The sequence below is a fragment of the Nyctereutes procyonoides genome, unplaced genomic scaffold (assembly GCF_905146905.1).
Source record: "Nyctereutes procyonoides isolate TBG_1078 unplaced genomic scaffold, NYPRO_anot_genome, whole genome shotgun sequence".
Lineage (NCBI taxonomy): Eukaryota > Metazoa > Chordata > Mammalia > Carnivora > Canidae > Nyctereutes > Nyctereutes procyonoides.
The window spans coordinates 30352612-30373530 of NW_026575052.1; the positions used below are offsets into that span (position 1 = coordinate 30352612).

General features: G+C 45.0%; 1 protein-coding gene across 1 annotated transcript in view; it reads right to left on the reverse strand.

Moving 5' to 3' along the window:
• The window catches only part of MAP1B (microtubule associated protein 1B), an 85437-nt gene that overhangs the window by 57075 nt on the left and 7443 nt on the right, over positions 1-20919 (reverse strand). Inside the window, exon 2 of the mRNA XM_055331947.1 lies at positions 20198-20299. Coding sequence (XP_055187922.1) covers positions 20198-20299 — 102 coding nt within the window. The remainder of the gene's footprint in view (positions 1-20197; positions 20300-20919) is intronic.

Below are 20919 nucleotides of genomic sequence, written 5' to 3' on the forward strand. Positions count from 1 at the left end.
ATTATTTATTTCTACAAAAAGCATTTTTAGAAAGACGCCTCTTCAAACCAGAGCTACTCCTACACGCTGATACGTTCTGGTTGTAGATCATTTAAAATCAACACAGACTTGATTCAGCCAGACACATTAGGTAAGCTGCTGCTACTTAATTTGGGATGAAGATGGGTCTTACCAGTTAAAGTTCAGAAGGTCTGCATGTAATTCAACTGGAAAATATGGTTTAATGTGTGACTTACAGAAAGTAACAGCTATGGAACACATTTGCTGTGTGTATGCCCCCAGTCAACTGATCTAGAGAAGGTTATCCACTCAAAGGTTCTGCAGAAAGAGGCTGTCAAGATGATCAACTAAGTACAGCAACAAGGCCAAGAGGTCACTGATTTCACTCATATCCACGGAGGTCAACAGCCAAGCTACAGGATCTATCACCAAATGGTCTGACATCCCCAGGAAGACAAATGGAAGAGCCACCTTGTAAAAAGCTGTCCTGATAAATGAACTGGACTGACTTTTGGTACCGTGACTCATTACTCAGCCCTTGAAAGTTCGGATATAAACAAAAACGTCAATCACTCCAAGAAGCCCACTGATTTGGTGAGCCATAACCATAGCCTTCCCTAACAATGAAGGCGCTCAGTCCGCTGGGTAAAAAAAGATGCAAAAATCTGGATCTCTCTACAGCTTGTAAGGACCAAATGTAAAAACACTCAAAAACTGAGTTCGTGAATTTTTATAAAATAAACCGTATATTGTCCTTGTCCAAAAAAAGATTCATATGTTAGTCATTCATCTTAACGACCTCTGAACAAGATTTTTTTTGTGTGTAGGCTGACTTGGATTTAGTTGACAAAATTTACAAGTTTGTAGTTTATAATCAGAGCAGAAGGCAAAATAATTCCAGAACACGCTCTAATTGTAAGGGAAGGGAGTGGCTGGCCAACACACAAGTAGAGAGAATAAAACATTAGGCCAGGTCTCATCTGGGCAGAATCTGACAGAGACTAGGAATAAAAGGAATAAAACGATTATGTCCCCCAGTGAAAAGCAACTGAGACTATCTCCCTTTTCCTACCATCTAGGCTACCCAGGTTTCCTTCTCACCAGACAACTGAACACAATGACCTTGAAGAGTTCCAACTGGAGACTTTTGTGGTCAAATCCAGTTGTGCTACACCCCAAAACCAAGGGTGACTCAGAATCTTTTTCTGAAATATCGTTCTTTTTTTAAATGTTTTATTTAAGTTCAATGTAATTAACACATTGTATTATTAGTTTCACAGGGAGAATTTAGAGATTCATCAGTTGCATATCACACCCAGTGCTCATTCCATCAACGTGCCCCTCCTCAGTGCCCATCCCCCCACTACCCCATCCCCCACCCCCCTCCCTTCCAGCAACTCTCAATTAGTTCCCTATAGTTAAGAGCCTCTTAAGGTTTTTCTCCCTGTTTCCATCTTATTTTTTCTTCCCTTCCCCTACATTAGTCAGTTTCATTTCCTGATGAAATATCATTCTACTGAGCAACAATTGGCTAGGTAACTGGACCTGAAGAGTCAGGTGAGGAAAGAGAAGTGGCTCACCAGCTGCTGCCTTTCAAGGCAAAACAAAAATGAAAATAGAAAGGCCTCAGGGCAATCTAAATGGAAAATTATCACCTGGCAAGAGGGCCAGATTTGGATTGGATTCATACTTCTTCAGAGGACAACTCTGTTCCAAAGAAACTGGATGCTAAGAAAATTCTAATGTCCAAATATAGAAAAGTGAGAAACATTATAAGAGTTTGAAAATCTCCCAAGAAAATCTGCGGGAACTCTTAAGAATTCTTCCAATGCTTTGGCAAAGTTCAAAAAGACTGAAATTCCAGAGCCTATCTACTCCAGGTACCCTCAGTCTCGGAGCTCCCAGTTCCCTCCCCAGGGAGGGACTCTCAACTGGCAAGAGTCTGCAAAACACTGAGGGGAAACGGAGGAGAAAAACACAACGACGAGGTTGCCACCTTTACCACTGGAGTAATAAGGTCACCTCAGAAAACTATCCTGTTTTCTTAACATTTATTTATTAGAGAGAGAGAGATAGAAAATCTTAAGCAGGCTCCGCGCTCAGTGCAGAGCCTGACATGGGGCTGAGTCTCACCACTGTGAGAGCATGACCTGAGCTGAAATCAAGAGTTAGATGCCACCCAGGTGCCCCACTATCCTGTTTTCTAAAAGGAAATCATTTTTGGAGACGCAAAACAAACACCAGTGGGTAGTGAGCACAACCTAGGTGCAGGCACTATCTAGTTAACTCCACTGTAGGGATGAACACTGAACATTGACTCAAAGCAATCCAGTTGCCCAGAGGCACATGGCTAAGTAAATGCCAGGGCTGGCATTTGAACCCAACTTTTCTGATGCAGTTATTGGTATAGACTGCTCCAAAAGAAGACATGACTCCTGTTCCTCAGGTCTATGATTTTCTGTTAATTTTTGTTGAAGGACTTAATTGATAAATGACTGATAAAAATTATGTTCTTTCAGGGACTCAGCTCTGGGCTCAAAGTGTATCTTTTAAGTCGGGTCTCTTTCCCTGAATTTTTCTTTTTCTTCTCATACAGAAAGGAAACTAAGAGCTTTACCCTGGGATGGAAGGAATGAAACTTTAAAACATACTCGATGAATGCCATCATGAAAAAGGGAAACATTTCAGAGTCGATGGGACCCACCGCCTGCGTACCCTTTCTACCCAGCCATGGCCAGGCTTTGCTTTCCTTTTTTCAGGGACATTTTCTGCAGCAGGGCCCAGGCCATTAAGGGCTTTGAGAAGAATGATATTCTGCTTTTGTAAGAAAAGAAGCAGATTTCCCAGGCATGCTTTGTGTCCCAGACTCTTTCACTAATTGACAGAGTGGTGCTACAGAGCACATTTCCATTTATGCAGTCAGTACATGTCTGCTTCTACATTCTTAAGTTTTTCCTGTTCTTTTTTTCCCCCTCCTTAAAAATTTCTCCTATGAAGTAAGACAACAGTCCCAGTTAACAAAATGAAGTAAAACCAGATTCTTCTTGATGAAAATGAAAATGTCAGTAAGACTTCTCTCTTCATGCTAATCCCCTGTTTGACATGCATGCAATGACATCATTCCACAGAAGCCGGAGACAAATGCAATGTCTGCTGTAATCACAGGCTTAATATGCAGGATAAGGGATGTGGCTGTGGGTATGGGCAAGCCCTCCCCACTGGGCCCTTTCTGGGATACAATGGGACCCTCTAAATGCAGTGGTGGAGTCTTGCTGAGACAATACAACAGAATCAGGAATCAAAGGGCTACCTTGGCCATGGATTCAGCCTCGATTTTCTGATGCAAACGTTGGGTCTCCAAGGGACCATTCAAATAAAATTGCATGTTTTGCATTCAACCAAGTCAAACTGTAGGGTAAATGTGTAAACACGTAAAACTTTCGCTCACAAACATGCAGAAACCAAAGGAAAAAACAAAGCTGTAATTCATCAGGTTTTCATATGTTGACAAGAATCAACGTGGCACTTCTTTGAGCAGAAGCGAGAGGTGGCAGGAAGGGATTTTCTACAATTCCATAGAGGGATTTATATAAACTTGAAATATCTAAAGTCTTTATTAGATAAAGAGAAATGGAAATATTTAGCTCTAGGGAACTTCAAGTACAGAGAACTAATAACGTGATAAAGAGACCAAAAGTCCGAACAAATCACAGTTGAATACTACTGTAGATTTTATAGAGTCCCGAATGTTACAGGTCATTTGAACATTACATCAAGATGAATCAGCTTTTCTCGCTTGGCTAACATTTTTTATTCATTTCCTTGAACAGCAGGTTAATAGCATCAATCACTGACAAAGATTTTCTCCCTTTTTTTTTTTATTAAGCACTTTTATCTACAAATCTGTTTTTAAAAAGACAGCATATTTGGTAAACTATTCGTGTATAGTACAAAATATCTGCACATTATTTAGAGTAAATGTGGTATGTTGTTGTCCATGGAACCCATCAAGTGGACGGGAGAATTTGTTTTGGAGAAATGACCTGTAATTCCCTCTTAAAAATATAAGTTGGAAGGGTTTTCAAGATGTCAAGATGATACTACATTCTGCAAGCATTACAGACTTTTACAAACAAAGATCATATCATTTAATTACTATTTTAGGGATGCCTGGGTGGCTCAGCGGCTGAGTGTCTGCCTTGGGCCCAGGGCGTGACCCCGGCGGCATCCCAGGATCAAGTCCTGCATCGGGCTCCCCGCAGGGAGCCTGCTTCTCCCCCCTGCCTGGGTCTCTACCTCTCTCTGGGTCTTGTGAATAAATAAATAAAATCTTTAAAATATATATATATATGACTTTGGGTTGGAATTAGGAAGGCCAGTGGGCTAATGCACTGGGAGAAGGAAGAGCCGAATCTATGCTTACCCAGATTTGTGAATTTCTGAAATATTCATGAAAACACACAAAACCCGAGAAACTGGCCATGGCGACCTAAAACACAGAGGTGCCCCCTGGGACGCACCCCTCCAGCTAAGGCTGCGAGCACCCGCTGGGCCGGAGGCACCGCGACGCTTCCCAGGAGCGCCACCCAGGTGTCTGGTCTCCTGGCTCTAGGCTCACGGTCGCCTGGCTCTAGGCTCACGGAGGGGACAGGGGCCAAGAACGAGCGGGAGGCCAGGCCCAGGCTTCACCTGCCGCGCCACTGGGCCCCCTCCCCAAGCCCCTTCTACAGGACAGCTGCCCCCCCATCCTGGGGGACCCGGCGGAGCCTGACCCTACATAGAACCTGCCCCCGCGGTGCCATCTGAGCCCCGTGGCGCCAGTAAACAGAGGCAGAGGGAGGCCCGGGAGGGCTACAGGCCGGTGCCATCCTCCCCGCATCTCCTCTGTACGGGGGAGCCCCAGGGGGCCCTCTCGCTCTAAAACGCAGAAGCTCTCAGTGGCCACAGCAAACTAGTGCCTGCCGGACCACAGGGCACAGGCCAGGGATGTGCCCCCAGTCGGCGGCACAGGCCTTAGGCATGGAAGCCTGAAGCCGCCAGGGCCCAAGTGGGCAGTGACAATCGCACGGGGCCCCCACAAGCCTCTCCGTTGGCAAATGCTGACTCCGGGCAGACCTCTCCCTGTAGAACAAGGAGAACACAAATAGAAAAAAATCTCTGAAAAGATTCCACAGCACGAGAAAAAAATGAGCATCATCTTGTGGCTTCATGGAAAATCCTCTTAGAATCAAGAGATGGTTCTATAGGGAACACAATCAAATTTTTCAAAAATGATACTTGGTGTCTACAGAAAATGGTAGACACCATCTCTCCAAGAGGACAGAGAACGACCAACATACACTGAGCTGAGTCACAGGCAGACGTTTAAAAAGAAGCCAGTGGCATCAACAAAAGGATTGCAGGAAAAACAAAATGCACCTGCAAGATTTAAATCTGCAGCCAAGGACATGGGGAGTAGAACGGCCACTGCAGAACACGGACAGCGACGTACAAGGCAAACGTGGGGCAAAGATCAAAGAGAAAATGATGAGACGCAGGATGAGTATAAAGACAAGTTCTAGCATAGTTCTAGCATAGTTCTAGCATGTGTAAGACAAGTTCTACACATATTCTTAAAGTTGAGCTCAAGACGTACAGAGACAGAAGCAACGCAAAGGATAAACGGAAAAGAGCTTGGCTACTTGACAAACGGTGGAGTCTGCAGACTGAGAATTCAGGCCACTTTGGGAAAAAAAATTCACGAAAAAAACAACTTGTATCTCAACATTTCTTTGCCATATATTTTAATCTCAGAGTCAGGAGAGTAGCCAAGATCTGGGAGGAAGCCACCAACTGAGAAAGTTAATCTGCCTGCAACTGGATTTTTACCACCTCCGTAATAACCCCTGCAAAGGGAAGAAAGTCTGCTCCATGTCAGACTTACGGAAAAGGCAGGTTTTATTTTTGTTTTCCCATTAAGGGGCACTGGTTTCATCCAATACATGGGCCATCTGCTTCAGTCACATCCTACACGGCACAGCAGAAGTCATTTTATATGCAAAAGTAGAGGTGTTAGATATGTCCTCCGTAGGACGAGAGATAGCAACTGCCACGGAGGAGGAGGAGGAGACACTTAAACCAGAAGGTCAATGACAAACAGCAGAGATGTGATGACACGCGAAGCCGCTTAGAAATGGGCTGGATAAAGGAAACATCAGTTCAGAGGGCTGGCCCCAGAGAGCCCTGACAGTCACCTGGCGTCGCTGAAGCAGGCACTGGGGACGCGCCGCGGGACAGGTTCGGAACCTCAAGGACCACGTGCGTAAGGTGTGGTCCAGAGGGACCCGGGAACCCTAACCAGGTCACAGCACCAACCTTTGACTTCTGACCTAGACACTTCGCCTCGCTTCTCTATCATCCGGATTTTTGCAGTGTACACAGGTGTGATTAGTCCCAGGCTTAGAAAGGCCGACGAACATGCAGACGGGTCTCTCTCACTCCCAGTCTCCCCTCAGAGCAAAGTGGCGGAATCTTTACAGGAATGCTCGTATCATCCAAGAAATATTTTTAAATCGTGTTGGTGCAAGTGCTCCTGTTTCCTACAACATACACCAATGTAGCCCCACGCTGATCTCCGTGAAATTCAAGACACAGCTGTGCACCCTAGCACTGTAACCTAGGCAGGGCCGTGAATGCTGCAGGAGCAGGGAACCACGAACACCGTGTACCACGTCTCCCGTAGAAAAGGAAGCGCATCCACCACAAATCTCAACTCTGCAGCTCTCTCACCCACCCCTTGCTAGAGGCCCTTCCTCCTTTACATTGTCAGAGAGCACCGGAGGTCTTCCCGGGTGCTTACCACGGATCGTGCTCCAAGTGTAGGCCTACCCAGCTACGTCTACCCCCTGACCTACCTTGAGCTCCTCCAAGACCAGGTGGGAAGCACAGATATATTTCGTTTGCGTATAGGACGCCAGAGCAGATCCCATAAGATAAGCAATATGCATTTGTAGAAAGAATAGACTGAGCGTATGTGTTTCCATTCACTGTGCAGCCAAGCACATGACTGTATCCCAATAATTCCAAGAAACTTCACATAAATAAATAACACATCTTGGCTTTACATACTCGCCACACTTATCAACCTAACATACAAACCACTCTTTAAATACTTGAATGGCCTTGTTTCACTAGACGTTAATATTCTATCATGGAACATTAACTATAATATAAAAGAAACAGACAATAAAACCTAAATTCATAAGTGCTAAGTAATTTGTCTGTAAGAGCCCAAATCTACTTAGCAGCAGCAGAAGGGATTAGAACATGGATTTCCTACTCCCACCTCCACCCTATTGTTTCTCAAGATGCTGGCTCTTAACCAGAGCCTCTAGGTTGCCAAGACTGAAAGTAATTGATAGCTTATAAATAAACATTTTTCCACACCTCGATGTTTGAAGGAAATCTATAATAAAGAAATTATTCGCAATATAAATAATCAGTGCAAATTTTCAGGCTTCTTGTGCAGCTTATTTTTCAAACCAAGGAGCTAATTATAGTTTCTCACACCCATACCACCTCATCACCCATTGTCATACAAGTTCTAACCCAGTGCTCTATGCCAGGCACTGTTCTCACGCCTCCTTAGTTCTATGGTTAAGAGATAGTTATGTTCCCTTTATCACTCAATTGCAATTGGGAGAAAGTCATTTCTGGAAAGTAGAGTCCTGAAAGATGGGAAAAAAATCTAGCCCTATGATTACCTGATTCAAGCTCTTTGGTCTCCATGTTTCTCATTCTCCAACCTACTCAAAGTAAGTTTTTGTTTGATTGGTTGTTTTTCTTTTCGATCCTTTTAAGTTCTTAAAGTTGGAACTTGGTGGGGGTGAGGGCAAATATCTAATGTTATATTTTTGATGAGTCTGCTTACCAAGCATAGAAAATTCATTTGTTCGTTAAAGGATTCCAGAGAGATTTCTATCTGATGATGGAATCCTATTTCTAAATGACCTCGGAGTGAGTCAATTTGCCAAATTATTTCCCATATATTTATATGCTGGAATGTTATTCCAAAGGCTCCAAATAGTCTATGTTCTGCGTATAACGTAATAAAAATAAGGCACAGAATAACAATGTGTGTAACAATAGATAATGCAATGCTCCTTTAAAAAAGCAGACAACTATCTCCCCAGATACTTTAAAATAACCCAAACCACCATTATGTGTAGAAAAGAAGACAGTCATTGGAGAATGCAGAGCGAAAACCGGGGGAAAGGGAAAGACAGAGAGAAGAGAAACTGGAGAGAAATCAGTGACATGAAGTGGGGGAAAGGCATGAGCGACACAGGTGAGAAACCAATGAAAGGACAGGAGGTGAACCCACATGAAAGGTCTTTTTCATCAACAGATTAATGTGGATGTTCTAACGCTTCTTTAAGAGGAAATTATGGTTTTGAAATAATATAAAAGCAAAAGCATCCTCACACACACATATAATTACACGTGTACCTCCACATGTCCACACAATTTTAGCCCTAAAACCAGTCAGGTCCTAGGATCTACAGCTACTCTGGGCAGTCCAAAAGCACAGGCAACATGCCTTTTAAAATAATGTCACTTCTCATTTCTCTCATCGCTTGGTCAGGTTTTGTGTTTATTAGCTCATCAGGAGGGAGATGGTGAAATGGAGAAGACAATTATCTATTTAAAAACTAAGTTTTCGGGATCCCTGGGTGGCGCAGCGGTTTGGCGCCTGCCTTTGGCCCAGGGCGTGATCCTGGAGACCCGGGATCGAATCCCATGTCGGGCTCCCGGTGCATGGAGCCTGCTTCTCCCTCTGCCTGTGTCTCTGCCTCTCTCTCTCTCTCTCTCTCACTCTGTGTGTGTGTGTGTGACTATCATAAATAAATAAATTTAAAAAAAAAAAGTAAAAAAAAAAGTTTTCATATACAAGAGCATAGGAACTAGGAAGGAAAAATGTTGGGATTTATGAGTGGGGTACGCTGGTTGTACCTTAAAAGACAATGTAAAACATATCAGGCTAATGCATATGTTGCAAACTAAGCTTTTTTTTTTTTTTTTTTTTAGTTGCCTGGAAAATTGCCATCATCTGTTTCTCTAGAGCAGTTCTGGGTCCTGTTGCAATATCTAGAACCAATGACTCTCTTCCTAAAGCAGTGTAACAGCCAGGGATATCTGTTCTTCTCTATAGAGTTATATCCGTAGTGACATGACATTTGGCCAACTCTATAATATAAATGGTTTGCTCATTAAGGTCTCAGGACTAAGAACTCACTTCTTTTTTTTTTTTTTAAGAACTCACTTCTAAACAAACCCCCACATGCACAGAGCAGTTACCACTAGTGTTCACAGTGAGGACCTGAGACACACAGGACTTTCTTCCTGAATCAATCATCCAAGGAAAGCTCAGTTAGATTACTCTATGGTTGGGTTCCATGGAGGGAGCAAAGTGCATTCTTTTGTGAGAGTGAGTCTCTCTTGGCTGAGCTTCAATACCACGTCAATATCTGCCTGATGAGTGCCATGAGTTTTAAAAGCCATCTTTGAAAATACCACTTTATTTTGGAAGAAAAATGAATAACATATTCCTAGGGGAGGTTTTCTAGCTCACGTACATCCTGAGCTATCATATAAATTTGGCATAGAACTCTTAAGTACATTCTAGATAAATCTGAGTCGTGCATATAACAGAAAGGAATATATTACTGGACTCTATATTCTCAAAAAGGTAATAATCACACAAGGAATTATTGGCAACCTTCTATTAACCAGAATATTGGATGAGCCGAACCACCATTTTTCTCATCCATAGAGAGATCATTAATGTTGTACATATTTTACTTCATTCAGGTTTTTAGAACAAGCTGTAAGGTTTGCTGTAAAAATAGTAATGGTTCTAGTAGGCATATTAAACCTTTTTTTTTTTTGCAAACATGATCATTTTAGGAATAAGACAAATTGAAAACATTACCTTAAAGGTACTAGATACCAACAGTCAATCGTATGATGCATTACCATAAAAATCACATCTCCTTCTGTATAATCATGGCTTTCTAATAACGATTACCTGCATGCAAGATATACACTGTCAGTAATGATTTGGTTTGAGCTTTGCCTCCCAAGGGCATTCATTTCTACATGTAGTGACTTGTTAGATTACACTGTGCTAATTTGGTGGTTCGCATGACAAGACATGCATAGTTGATCATGCTTATTAAAATGCAGGCCAATTGTCCATAACAAATGATGTCCCTGGGACTTTTAACACACTCAACCGAGAGATGAACTCATGAGGTTCAATCTTTAGCCTCCTTGCAAAGGTCTGTGCATAAGGAGCTCATCTAAAGCTGAATGCAGTACCAAACATCAATGTGGAAATTCTAATTTTAATGGAGAAAAAAATGTAGCTATTTCCTGTTTGTCATTATGTAGATGAAACACTCATGCATTTGACTTTTGAAATACTTGCCATGCAGGTGTTTGGCATTGTGCAAACAGGATTAAGTTTTGTCTTGTTTGGTGTGTTCCCAAGGTGAAGACAGATGTGAAAAGCCCCAAAGGCCAAGAATCCCACTGAGAAATTGCTTAAGTGTCAAAAAGCTGTGCACCTCCCCCTAAAATTAATCCTAGCAGATGGGACAGACAGATTTTCTAAACTAAATTCTTTCATCAATATTTTAAAACCTGGATTAAAAACCATTTTAAGCTCAACAGGGAACAGGACGTCAGTGATGAGGCAATTTAGTAAAACTTCAAGGAACCATGGAACATTAAAACTGGAAGGGACTCCAAGATCACTTAGTCCACCCTCTCCCAAATTGTGTTCTACAGAAATCTAGATCCCGGGGAAAGAATGAGGGTCAAGGTGACTAGTCAGAGAGGTTAGGGAAACATACGGTTATATGACATTAAACAGGCCCATTCACCTGCAGTTACATACTTTATGGTGCGTGGGCCATAGTTCCCAGACTCACACTGTGGACTTCTTCTCCACCACCGTCTATCATTTCACTTAGCAGCTAGCAGAAATCCCAGATACCCTCACCTAGTCTAACCCCTTTATGCTGCAAACCAAGAAAGGCCTCACAGCAACCTCAGGGGGCTACAGAGGCAATAACAGTCTTGGGTGGCCCAAGTTGCTACATGGAGTCAGGCTTCCAGAACTCTCTGGAGACGGGAAGCAGCTCACAACAGACGTTCCTTCCCTGCTTCCCTGGCTAGAGGAACAATAGAATCAGGTACTTTCCATCTCCAAAGTGCCCGTTTTAGCCTTGGGACACTGAACAACTTACTGCAGCTTTATTTTCATAAAATCTTTCCCTTTCACCATCTCTCCCAAGTGTCTTCAGAGTCAACCAATGGACAACTTCTCAGCACTCAAAGATGAAGACAAACTTGAAATCAAGCCTATACATGGAGTCGAGCAGTTTTGTTTTCACATGCTTTCAGTGGGGGTGAATCCTTAAAAAGGCAATTCAATCTTTTCATAATTAAAGGGCTTAACTAAAATGTAGCCCTGTACTAGGAAATGATTCGGTTTGGAGTCAATATTCCTTGGTCACAAAGAGAACCCAGTACATTAGATCTGTTGTATGTATGCCCCAATCTGTATAGGTTAATACAATTTCAGGGCATATTTTTAATGCATATATATTTTTTAAAATAACCTGAACAAACAGAATGTACAGAAGGGCACTCCTGCAAAATCCCCACTGGACGCATAGTATACACTCCCTCCCGTTCGTTATCTTATTTCCACGTTCAACTGTAAGTACCTCTCAGGCCAGGATTACTCACACATCTTCTCATGGCCTGCAGGCCCAGGCACTCAAACTGTGTCTTTACTGCAGGAACAACTTACATAACTATTTAATGACAGACTGGCTCATAATAGGGCACCTTCTAAAAAGACATACCATATACTGTGAAAAGATCATCTTCTCTCCCCTGGATCAGAGTATGATAAGGGATCCCTCCCTGTCCCCGTCCCCTTCCCACGCCCCTCTCACGCTTGGTCACAAACATCAGAAAGGAAAGAGTTCCAGCAAGCAGTTTTCACCCATTTCACTGGTCTTTTATGGGTGGACATCAAACCCCAGGAGAGTTTCGAAGGCCAAACACAACTGCTCCCGATGGCTGCAGAGCTCTGCACCAAGAGAATGTTGTTGGCTTGGGCTACAGAATCCGTTTCGTCTCCAGCTTTACTGCTATCAAGTTAGCTGCCCCAGATGAGACATTTCCATCGACTGACATCTCAGGAACCAAAGAACAACATCTATACAGTGCAGTGTCCTTGGGGCACGGTGTGCTAGATAAGTGGGGTCCCCCTGGGGAGCAGCAGTTCCTTCCCCAGACTTTCCATGTGAGATGCAAACAAGGAATCTGTGAATTTGGTCCCAAATCCTCAACTGTGGCTCATCTACGGATAACCTCCAATGACCACCTGCTTGATTAAGGCAGCGCTGGTAAAGGGCAGGTTGAGAGAACGTTCCAGACCAAGGCAGACTCCGGGTAGCTCCTACTTTATCTGAGCCCCTCGGGCAATTAACCCCGCAGGGCAATTTTTAGAGGCAGCCTCAGTTGGAGTCTTTAAAATGAGGTGCGGTCTAAGAGAGGGGAGACACATCCAATAAAACACCACCTGCCCTAGGCTTGTAGTGTTTATTTTTAATTAGGAAATTTTATGCCTAAATCATCTGTAGCCTCTGGTTGCATTTTCTGTAAGCAGACCTCTCGGCAGTCCTCACTGCAGGCAGGTCTTTAACATAGGCTGGGATGCTTTATAAAAACAACGTAATTTTTGTCTTGTGTTTATGCTAATTCCTGCAGTGCCTGTGGTCCGTTTTTTAAGTGTGCTTCCCCCAGGGGCACTTCTTACTTTCTCACATTTCTCTAGGACCAAGGAAATCTGACTTCACACGCAATAGAAATTACCCTTAGACCAGAGAGAGAAAACAAAAGGCGTAAGCCCTGGAGTATGATGTTTGAGGATACTTGATGGTTGCCTGGGTAGCGTTTAATTAGCCCCGGGTTGTGGCTGGGGGTGGGGGTGCTGGTACCTGGGTAACCTTTGTCATTAGGACTAAATCTGCACTTGGACAATCAAAATGCAATGCTTGTTATGATCTCCATTCTTACCCCTTGTCTTCTGCAGGGATTTGAGTAAATCTGCTTCTCTCTTTCTCCCGCCTCACCCCCCCACCCCGTGTGTCTGTCTCTCACACACGCACTTTGTAAATAAAGAAAACACTCTTTGTTAGTGTTTTTTAACGCTGTGAATGACTTATTTTCCCGAGTAAACTGTCAACAGTGGGATACCTCATTCCTCCATACATCCCTGTACAATTCCTCACTCAATAATAAGCACTAAAAAAAAAAAAAAAATACTATCGCCTTTTATTTTAAAAAATCTGTTAGTTCATACTTTGTTCCTCATCTTCCACCCTTATTTCCAGCATGGCTTCCATAAATGCTCAACAAAGTGCCCCAGAAAGAACATGCAAAATCAGGCAAGAAAAAAGGAAAGGCACTAGAGTCACTTGGTGTGGTTTGCTGACACGGCTGCTTTAAAAAAATAATAAATTTTTTAAAAAGTAGAAAAACAAAACGACAACAATAAATCTCTACCAGCAAAAAAACCCAGGGGCGGGCAGCCTGGGGGGCTCAGTGGTTGAGCGTCTGCCTTCAGCCCGGGGTGTGATCCTAGAGACCAGGGATCCAGTCCCATGTCAGGCTCCCTGCATAGAGCCTGCTTTTCCCTCTGCCTGTGTCTCTGCCTCTCTCTCTCTCTCTCTCTCTCTCTGTCTCTCATGAATAAATAAAATTAAAAAAACAAAAAAAACAAAAAAACCTAGGGGCTTTCTTTGCTGTCTGGAAATGAAGACCAAAGCGCCAACATTCCACATGAGATGCCGTCCTTGGCTGGCGATGTTAACAGCTGTTCTGAAATCCACTTAGTTGGATTAATGGCCAGGTTACTGTCATTCCCCCAAATGGCTATTGGGCCCTGGGAGCTACTTTTCTGCCTTCCTGCCCATGTCTATCTGTTGAGTGGTTTCACGGTGCCCATTAGGAACCATTACGGTCGGCAGAGTAAAATATTTTTTTTTACAACAATGAGATGAATAGGTATTTCCAGGGCGGTCTGAAGGAGCCATTGTTAATGATGGCAATGAAGGCACATGAACGTGGCAATGAAACACCATTTTATTCCTCCCTGTTGGCCACACCTACACCAGGGGAAAAAAACATCACACTCATGTATGAGGATAAAATAACATACAGATCCCCAAATTTCAAAGTTGAGCAAAATATAAACCTCGCAGGAGTTACGCCTTGTGTTGCATTATACACTACAAAATTCCGGTTCTTCACCACAGAAAGTTCGACCTTTTCACGGTTTCAAATAACCGCAGGTGGGGGTGACCAGGCAGTGCCATGCTCTGCGCTCAAGCTGCGACATGTGAATGGGAGCGGTGGAGCGGGAGGGGCCGCCAATTCTCCAGCAGCCAACCACGGCTGGGTGGGAGGCCAAGGGCAGGGGGCAAGTGGGGGAGAGGCCCATGGTTTGCATGAAAATGGGAGTTCCCTTCCCAGGCGCACACATTGACCTCAATGGATGTCCAACAGGGGCCTGGTGGCTTCCACAATATAAGACTCTGTTTGTGGTTTGCCTCTCCTACCAGGGTTCTTCCCATAACCTTGGGTGATGGTGCCGTGAGAAAAGATGAATCCTGTGGGCATGTGGGCAAGCGTCTATACCTATGCATGTGCAACCCCAGAGAGAGAGGGAGAGGGAGAGGGGGAGAGAGAGAGAGAGAGAGAACACGAAGATGACGTATTTGCTTTCCCTCTGAAATCACAGGTTCTCTGAGGGTCAAGTCAACCTCCTGAACACAACTAAATGTGCATTTGTGTGCTTTCTGGTTTAAAGGTTGGGAGCAGGGCTGAAAACACACTCATTACTCCCTGTCATAGAGCAGGTGACGCATCCTAGGCACATACAATTAAGCTATCATTCCACATGACAGACTAAACAGACAAGTCTAGACTGATAGAGAGGGCAACTAAAAATACTCTTGGACCTCTTCTAAGAGCACTTTGGCATTTTCTTATCATTCTACTGGCAAATGTTGTGAAACTTTGCCTCATTAATGTCAGGGGGAGTAGAGGATCCGCATGACTTAAATTCAAAAGGCTCCATTTTAATTCTCCATCAAAAACCCATCTAGAGGCCAGATATTTTTAGCAGTCACGTAGCACAAATCTAAGGATGCTCAGCGGTGGTTTGTGTCTCCTGCAGAGGAGAGGTATGGCTTCCCAAGCAGAACCACCCATACACACTACAAAACCCATCAAGTTGCAGGAAGATCTCTACAATTGCGATGAATCCTAAACTCTAAAACCATTGACAAAATGCAAATCAGCCAAGGTCTTACCGTTGATTCCACTAAGAAAATAAACCACCAGAAATCTCGGCTTCTTAAAATTGGCAAGGTCTATGGCCACTTGTTGCCTGGACAGAGAACCATGTAGGAGAACGGAGGGGAAGCCGTCCCCCACGGGTGGATACCCCATGGGTGGATACGCCATGCAGCACCCTCACCAACATCAGCATCTGGGTCCAGCGGGACCGCGTGACGGACCGTCTCCAGCCCCGCCCAGAGGTCCTGCTATACCAGCACCTGAACGCATCACCTCCTTTTCACTCTCATGCTCAAGGGACCTTCCTAAATTCGGTCACACCGCATGGCCGCCTCCTACCCATGACCGGAGGCTATGTATCTTCTGATAATACCCAGGCAATTGTTTCTCTGAAAAACATCTTTGATACAAATTTTAATAAAATTGCCAAAAGGAAGCCAGCCAAAAGCCAGTATTTCCCACAGATGATAATAATCAGCAAATGCACAACTCAGATAGGCTTTCAGCAAAATAACCACTTTGAATGCTAACCTACGTTGGCTGGTTTACCATGTGACAAGGCACTGTTTCAAGATTTTACTCGATCCTCCCCAAGTGCTGTGAGATAGATGCGACTGTCCCTGTTTTACAGGCTCTAAAACCAAGGCATAGAATGATTAAGTTGCCCCAAGATCCTATAGCAAAAAAAAAATGTCAGAGCTAGGATCAAAACTCAAGTAGGTTAGCTCCATGATCTCTCACTCTTAATAATTGTGCTATGTTGGTGGGGAGGATTTGGGTGTTCACCAAATCATAAAAATTATTTTAATAGGCAGATAGCAGCGGCAAATGAAGGAAAAAAGAAAACGAAAGTGAATTTTCACTCCGGCATCCCGTGCCCTGGGATTGATTTGTACTTATTTTGCTGTTGTGAACTGATGCCTAACACAGATGACCATGGGGTGCTACCCTCCCTGGGACATATCCTCCTCCACTGTTATGATAATAGACCTAAAGTTATATTAGGGAGAAAGGCAAATAAGAGAGAATGAAATAAATGTTCTACCGCAAGGTAACCCCAGCTCTAATCCCTATAGTGAAACTTATGACAATGATCCTCAGCCAACGTGATGAAGGTACAAAACATGTGCTATGACGTATAAAGAAAGACCTTGATAGTAGTGGGATTCATCAACCCCATCAAGCGGAATTCCTTATATTCATCAATATAAGGAAACAAAAGGATGGCTCTATTTTGAAAAGACTCAAGTATTGGGTTCTCCTTGAGTGAAAGACTGGAGAGTATTCTCAGTGGAGGGTCTAACCTTGTCTCTCAAGGTAACGAGTCTTGCGGGACCCCAGTTTAGATGGGGCCAAGAATGGTTCTATACAATGGGGCAAAGCAGCAGACCTGCCCTGGGCACAAACCAGATGTTTGCTGAGTGATCTTTAGGCAAGTCAACCTGCAACAGGTTCCAGAGTATAAAAGATGGTCCAGATGACTGATCGTTCCAAAAATTACAGTCTGCCAGAGTTGGGGGGGGGGGCACTTAGTGATCCCAGGACTCAGCTCCAGGGAACTCGGGGAACCACTACCTCACCACTCACCCTAAATGGCCCCCACCTTGCATGGAGAAAACACTCCTGTTCCAGATTCCTGCTCAAAGCATATTTTTGTTCAAGATGACTAAATCTTCCAGAGGGGTCTTGAATGAGGCCTTTAATCCTGAAGAAACAGCCACATCGAATCTCAAAATTATATTTAAGAATAAATACAAGAGGGGCACCTGGGTGGCTCAATTGGTTAAGCATCTGCCCTTGGCTTGGGTCATGACCCCAGGGTCCTGGGATCGAGTTCTGCATAGGGCTCCCCTGCTCAATGGCGAGTGGCTTCTCCCGCTCCCTCTGTGATTTCTCTGGCTCTCGCTCTTTTGCAAATAAACAAATAAAATAAATAAAATCAAATCAAATCTTTAAAAAAATAAATAGAAGGTAATGCAAGAGGTAAACTCGTACCAAACAACACATGAGCTTACAGCACCCGCACGATGTCTTTCTTGGCTGCCTTGGAAGCTACCGCCCGTCTTTTGTAAGTGATCTCCAGTTCTTGAAAACAACAAACGCATAATAACACGAATGTCAAGCAGATGAAAGAGCAACCCTAGCTCCTTATCTATTTGTGTCAGGGAAGACAATGAATATTTTACTGCCACTCTGCTAGCCTAAAAACAAATAAATAAATAAATAAATAACCCAACCGAACACAAAGGGTGTAGACTTGACACAGGGCACCGGAGTTGATGCAAGTCTGCCCGTGACGGCTGGATGCCCTCTCACAGGCGAAACAGTGACCATGTTGGTTTTGCTCATCACTGTGTGGTCACCCACCCTCACCCCATAGTGCCTGGGACATAGGAGGTGCTATTTAAGTATTTTCTAACAGTCTAACAGACTGGCTTTACTTTTTTAATGAACCCATCCTGCGCCTCGTCCCCCTGCCTCTAGGCTAACTCGCAATCCTGAACGTTTGAAGGCAGAGGTTCAGCCGGCTCCACTTGAGGGGGCCGGAGGTGCACGTATTACTTCCTACAGAATTTCGGGGAGTGCGGAAGAGACCACTAGACTGGGACCCACACAGAAACAGATTTCGAATTTCCCCTAAAACCTTTCCCAGTTTGTTCAGGAAAAGTGAACGAACAGCTTCCTCGGGTCTACGCCAGTGACCATCCCATGATGTCCACTCACCGCCATGTTGCATCATGTCCTCTAACAAAACTTCTCTCCAAAACACACGTACTTACCTGAAACTGAATCTGACATGTGCTTCCCTCATCTATGGTAGCCTTGGTTAGAAACCTGCACGCCACGCTGGACGCTCCCCACACAGGGGCAATCCTCCCAGAGGGCCTATTCTCCACGCTCAGGCCTCAGCAGGGAGGCCCAGGCCTGCACAGTGCACTTGTAGGCTTCAAAGGGAAGCTCCTACCACCACCACCCACTTCGTGCCATCACCAGGAACGGGATGGCTGCTGCGTGTACAGACGTAGCATCTAGCACTGCACGGATCCAGCTAGGTGGGAAGCCAACCCTCACCGCAGGGAGAGCAGAAAAAGGAGGGAGCGCGTGGTACGCCGGGCTAACATGCTGGGTGGGGCACCCGGCTTCCCTAGTCCACAACAGTCATCTCAGGTCTTTTGGCCCAAAAACGGTAAAGTCTTCAGCAGTCCCTGCAGGCTTTCATTTTGCAATACACAGCTGTCGTTCCACAACACCAGCCCAAGGATGAATGAACACAAGAGGAATCATGATTTGTATACCAAAGGAAAAAAAAAGTAGCTTTACAATCAGTCTTGGTAAGAAAGTCAGAACAAGCCAGAGAGAGAGGACAAAAACTTGCCTTTTGCATTCTGAGACACACGTGTTGGAAAAGGGTACTTCCCTTGTTTTTATTTTTGCGAGATGGTTTTAAAAGTCACGGAGACGTGCAGGACATACAGATACAACACAATAACCCCGGCGCAATCATATACTGTACCTTTACTTCAGCAAATCGTGTGCTGACAGCCTCTGGATCTCTCTCTCTTTTTTTCCTCAAAGTTATTTAAAAGCTGACTTTTCATTGGGCTTTGCAGCAAGTTAAACTTTTACAGAACCAGTTCCTGCTCTGTGTTCCTTAGCACATTTACTCAATTCCGTGCTTGAAAGCAACAATTCACTTGGACAACTGAAATGTGTGGGATTTCACTGTCATAACAAACCCAAAGAGAAGAACGAGGAACGAGGATGGTCTCAGGGGCACAGTGCTGCGGCCAAGCGTGATCCATGAAGCGACGACTGTCCATAAGCGGTTTAAATCTCAGTATGTATAAGGCCAATGGGACAGGATGGAATCGAGCAAAAAAAATAAAAAAGGCTGACCGCCCTCCCCCTCCTGGTTTGATACCAATGCCAATAAAGTCACAATCATATAACAGAACCAGGTAGACAGGAAAGAATGTTTCTCCATTTCACATAAAATGTCAGTGATATGCTAGAAATAAAATGCAATATAGCTGTCCGTGGCAGATCAAAGGCAGAGCTTTGGAGAAACACAGGTCTGGAGTCTTTATGGGCGAGCCCCTCTGCTCATAATCCTCAGAGGTGACCGAGAGGGAGAACCACCCGCCCCAGCTCGCATGAGGAAGGCAACGTGGACCAGGCCCAGTACAGTCTCGCTACACCCCCAGGCCTAGCATTTCCCCAGGTAACAAGTTTCGTGTCCTTACCTTTACTCTGCAGTATTCTTTTCCACCTCTGAAAGAAAGGCTATTTTAATAGCAATTTGCAATGTCAGGCTCTTTTATCCACACCGAGAAAAGTGGGTGGTCATGCGATGGCGAAAAAGGATGGAGTAGGTAAATGGAGACATTTCCTCTCTCTAGGGAAGGTAGGAGGTTGTGGCGTTCGTGGCGGAGGGCACCCAATTTGTATTCATAGCTTTATTTGAATAAAATTAATATTTAAATAGCCTACAGTCAATCGAAGCCAGAGAGTATATTGAGATGGGGGGGGGACACTGTCCCCCAGACCTTTAGAACTTTTCACTAAGAATCCACGAAACAGATAACCCACGCGGAGATAACTTAGAATCGACTTTCGTGAAATGCTGCTTCGGGCCAACCTCACCGATTAAGCACAACTACAAAGAAGTTTTTGGCAATAAAAGGAAATTCCTCTTGGTGCCCCCAGGGTGGGGGGGTCAAGGCTCTGCAGGCCGCGGGCTCTTAGGGGACCTACACGGAGAGCAAGGCCTCACCTGGGACTTCAGGAGAGAATCTGGCGGAGTGTCGAGACACAAAAAGTTTCAGTTCTTGGTCCAGGTTGCACTCAATCAGGTTGGTGTCCCATGATCGGATTCCTAGGGAGGGGCAGGAAGAGAAGGGACAGCGGTCCAGTTAGTCATTTTGGAGCAGTTTGGCCAACGTCGCCGTGACAGTTCTCAGGCTTTCGGGGAGGATGTGCAGACTTCTCGAGTGACAAGCCCGCGGAGGGGGAGGGCTAGGAGGTCCCCGCCGCAGGCCGCGACACAGGGGACAGGCAGGGGGACCAGGCCTCTGCCCTCGTAAGACGCACATGCGGCTTTTCTGGGAGCGCAAGGAAAGCGGCTACTGGGGAAATGACAGGCTTTTCTCCAGGGAGGGAGTGGGAAGGACAGGAGGCGGTCAGGTTCCAGGTGGAGAGGCCATCACGCAGGCCCGGCTGTCCCGAGCAGCACTGGCGGGGCCGCTCCCGACGGGGGCGCCGAGGCACCTGCGGGCCTTGGTCTCTACGCCTTGGGACCCGGGCGGCTCAGCAGCCAGCTGTCGGGCCCCCCGCTGCACCACCTGCACGAGAAGACTGGACCTCAGCCCTAAAGTCGCGGCCTCTCTGCCCCCACCCACCCCCCTTATCTGACCAGCCTCGCAGATGCTCCCTTTGATCGCGCAGGCCAGCGGTGCTCAGTGTTCTTACCGGGAGGCACCGAGTGTAGCAACAGCT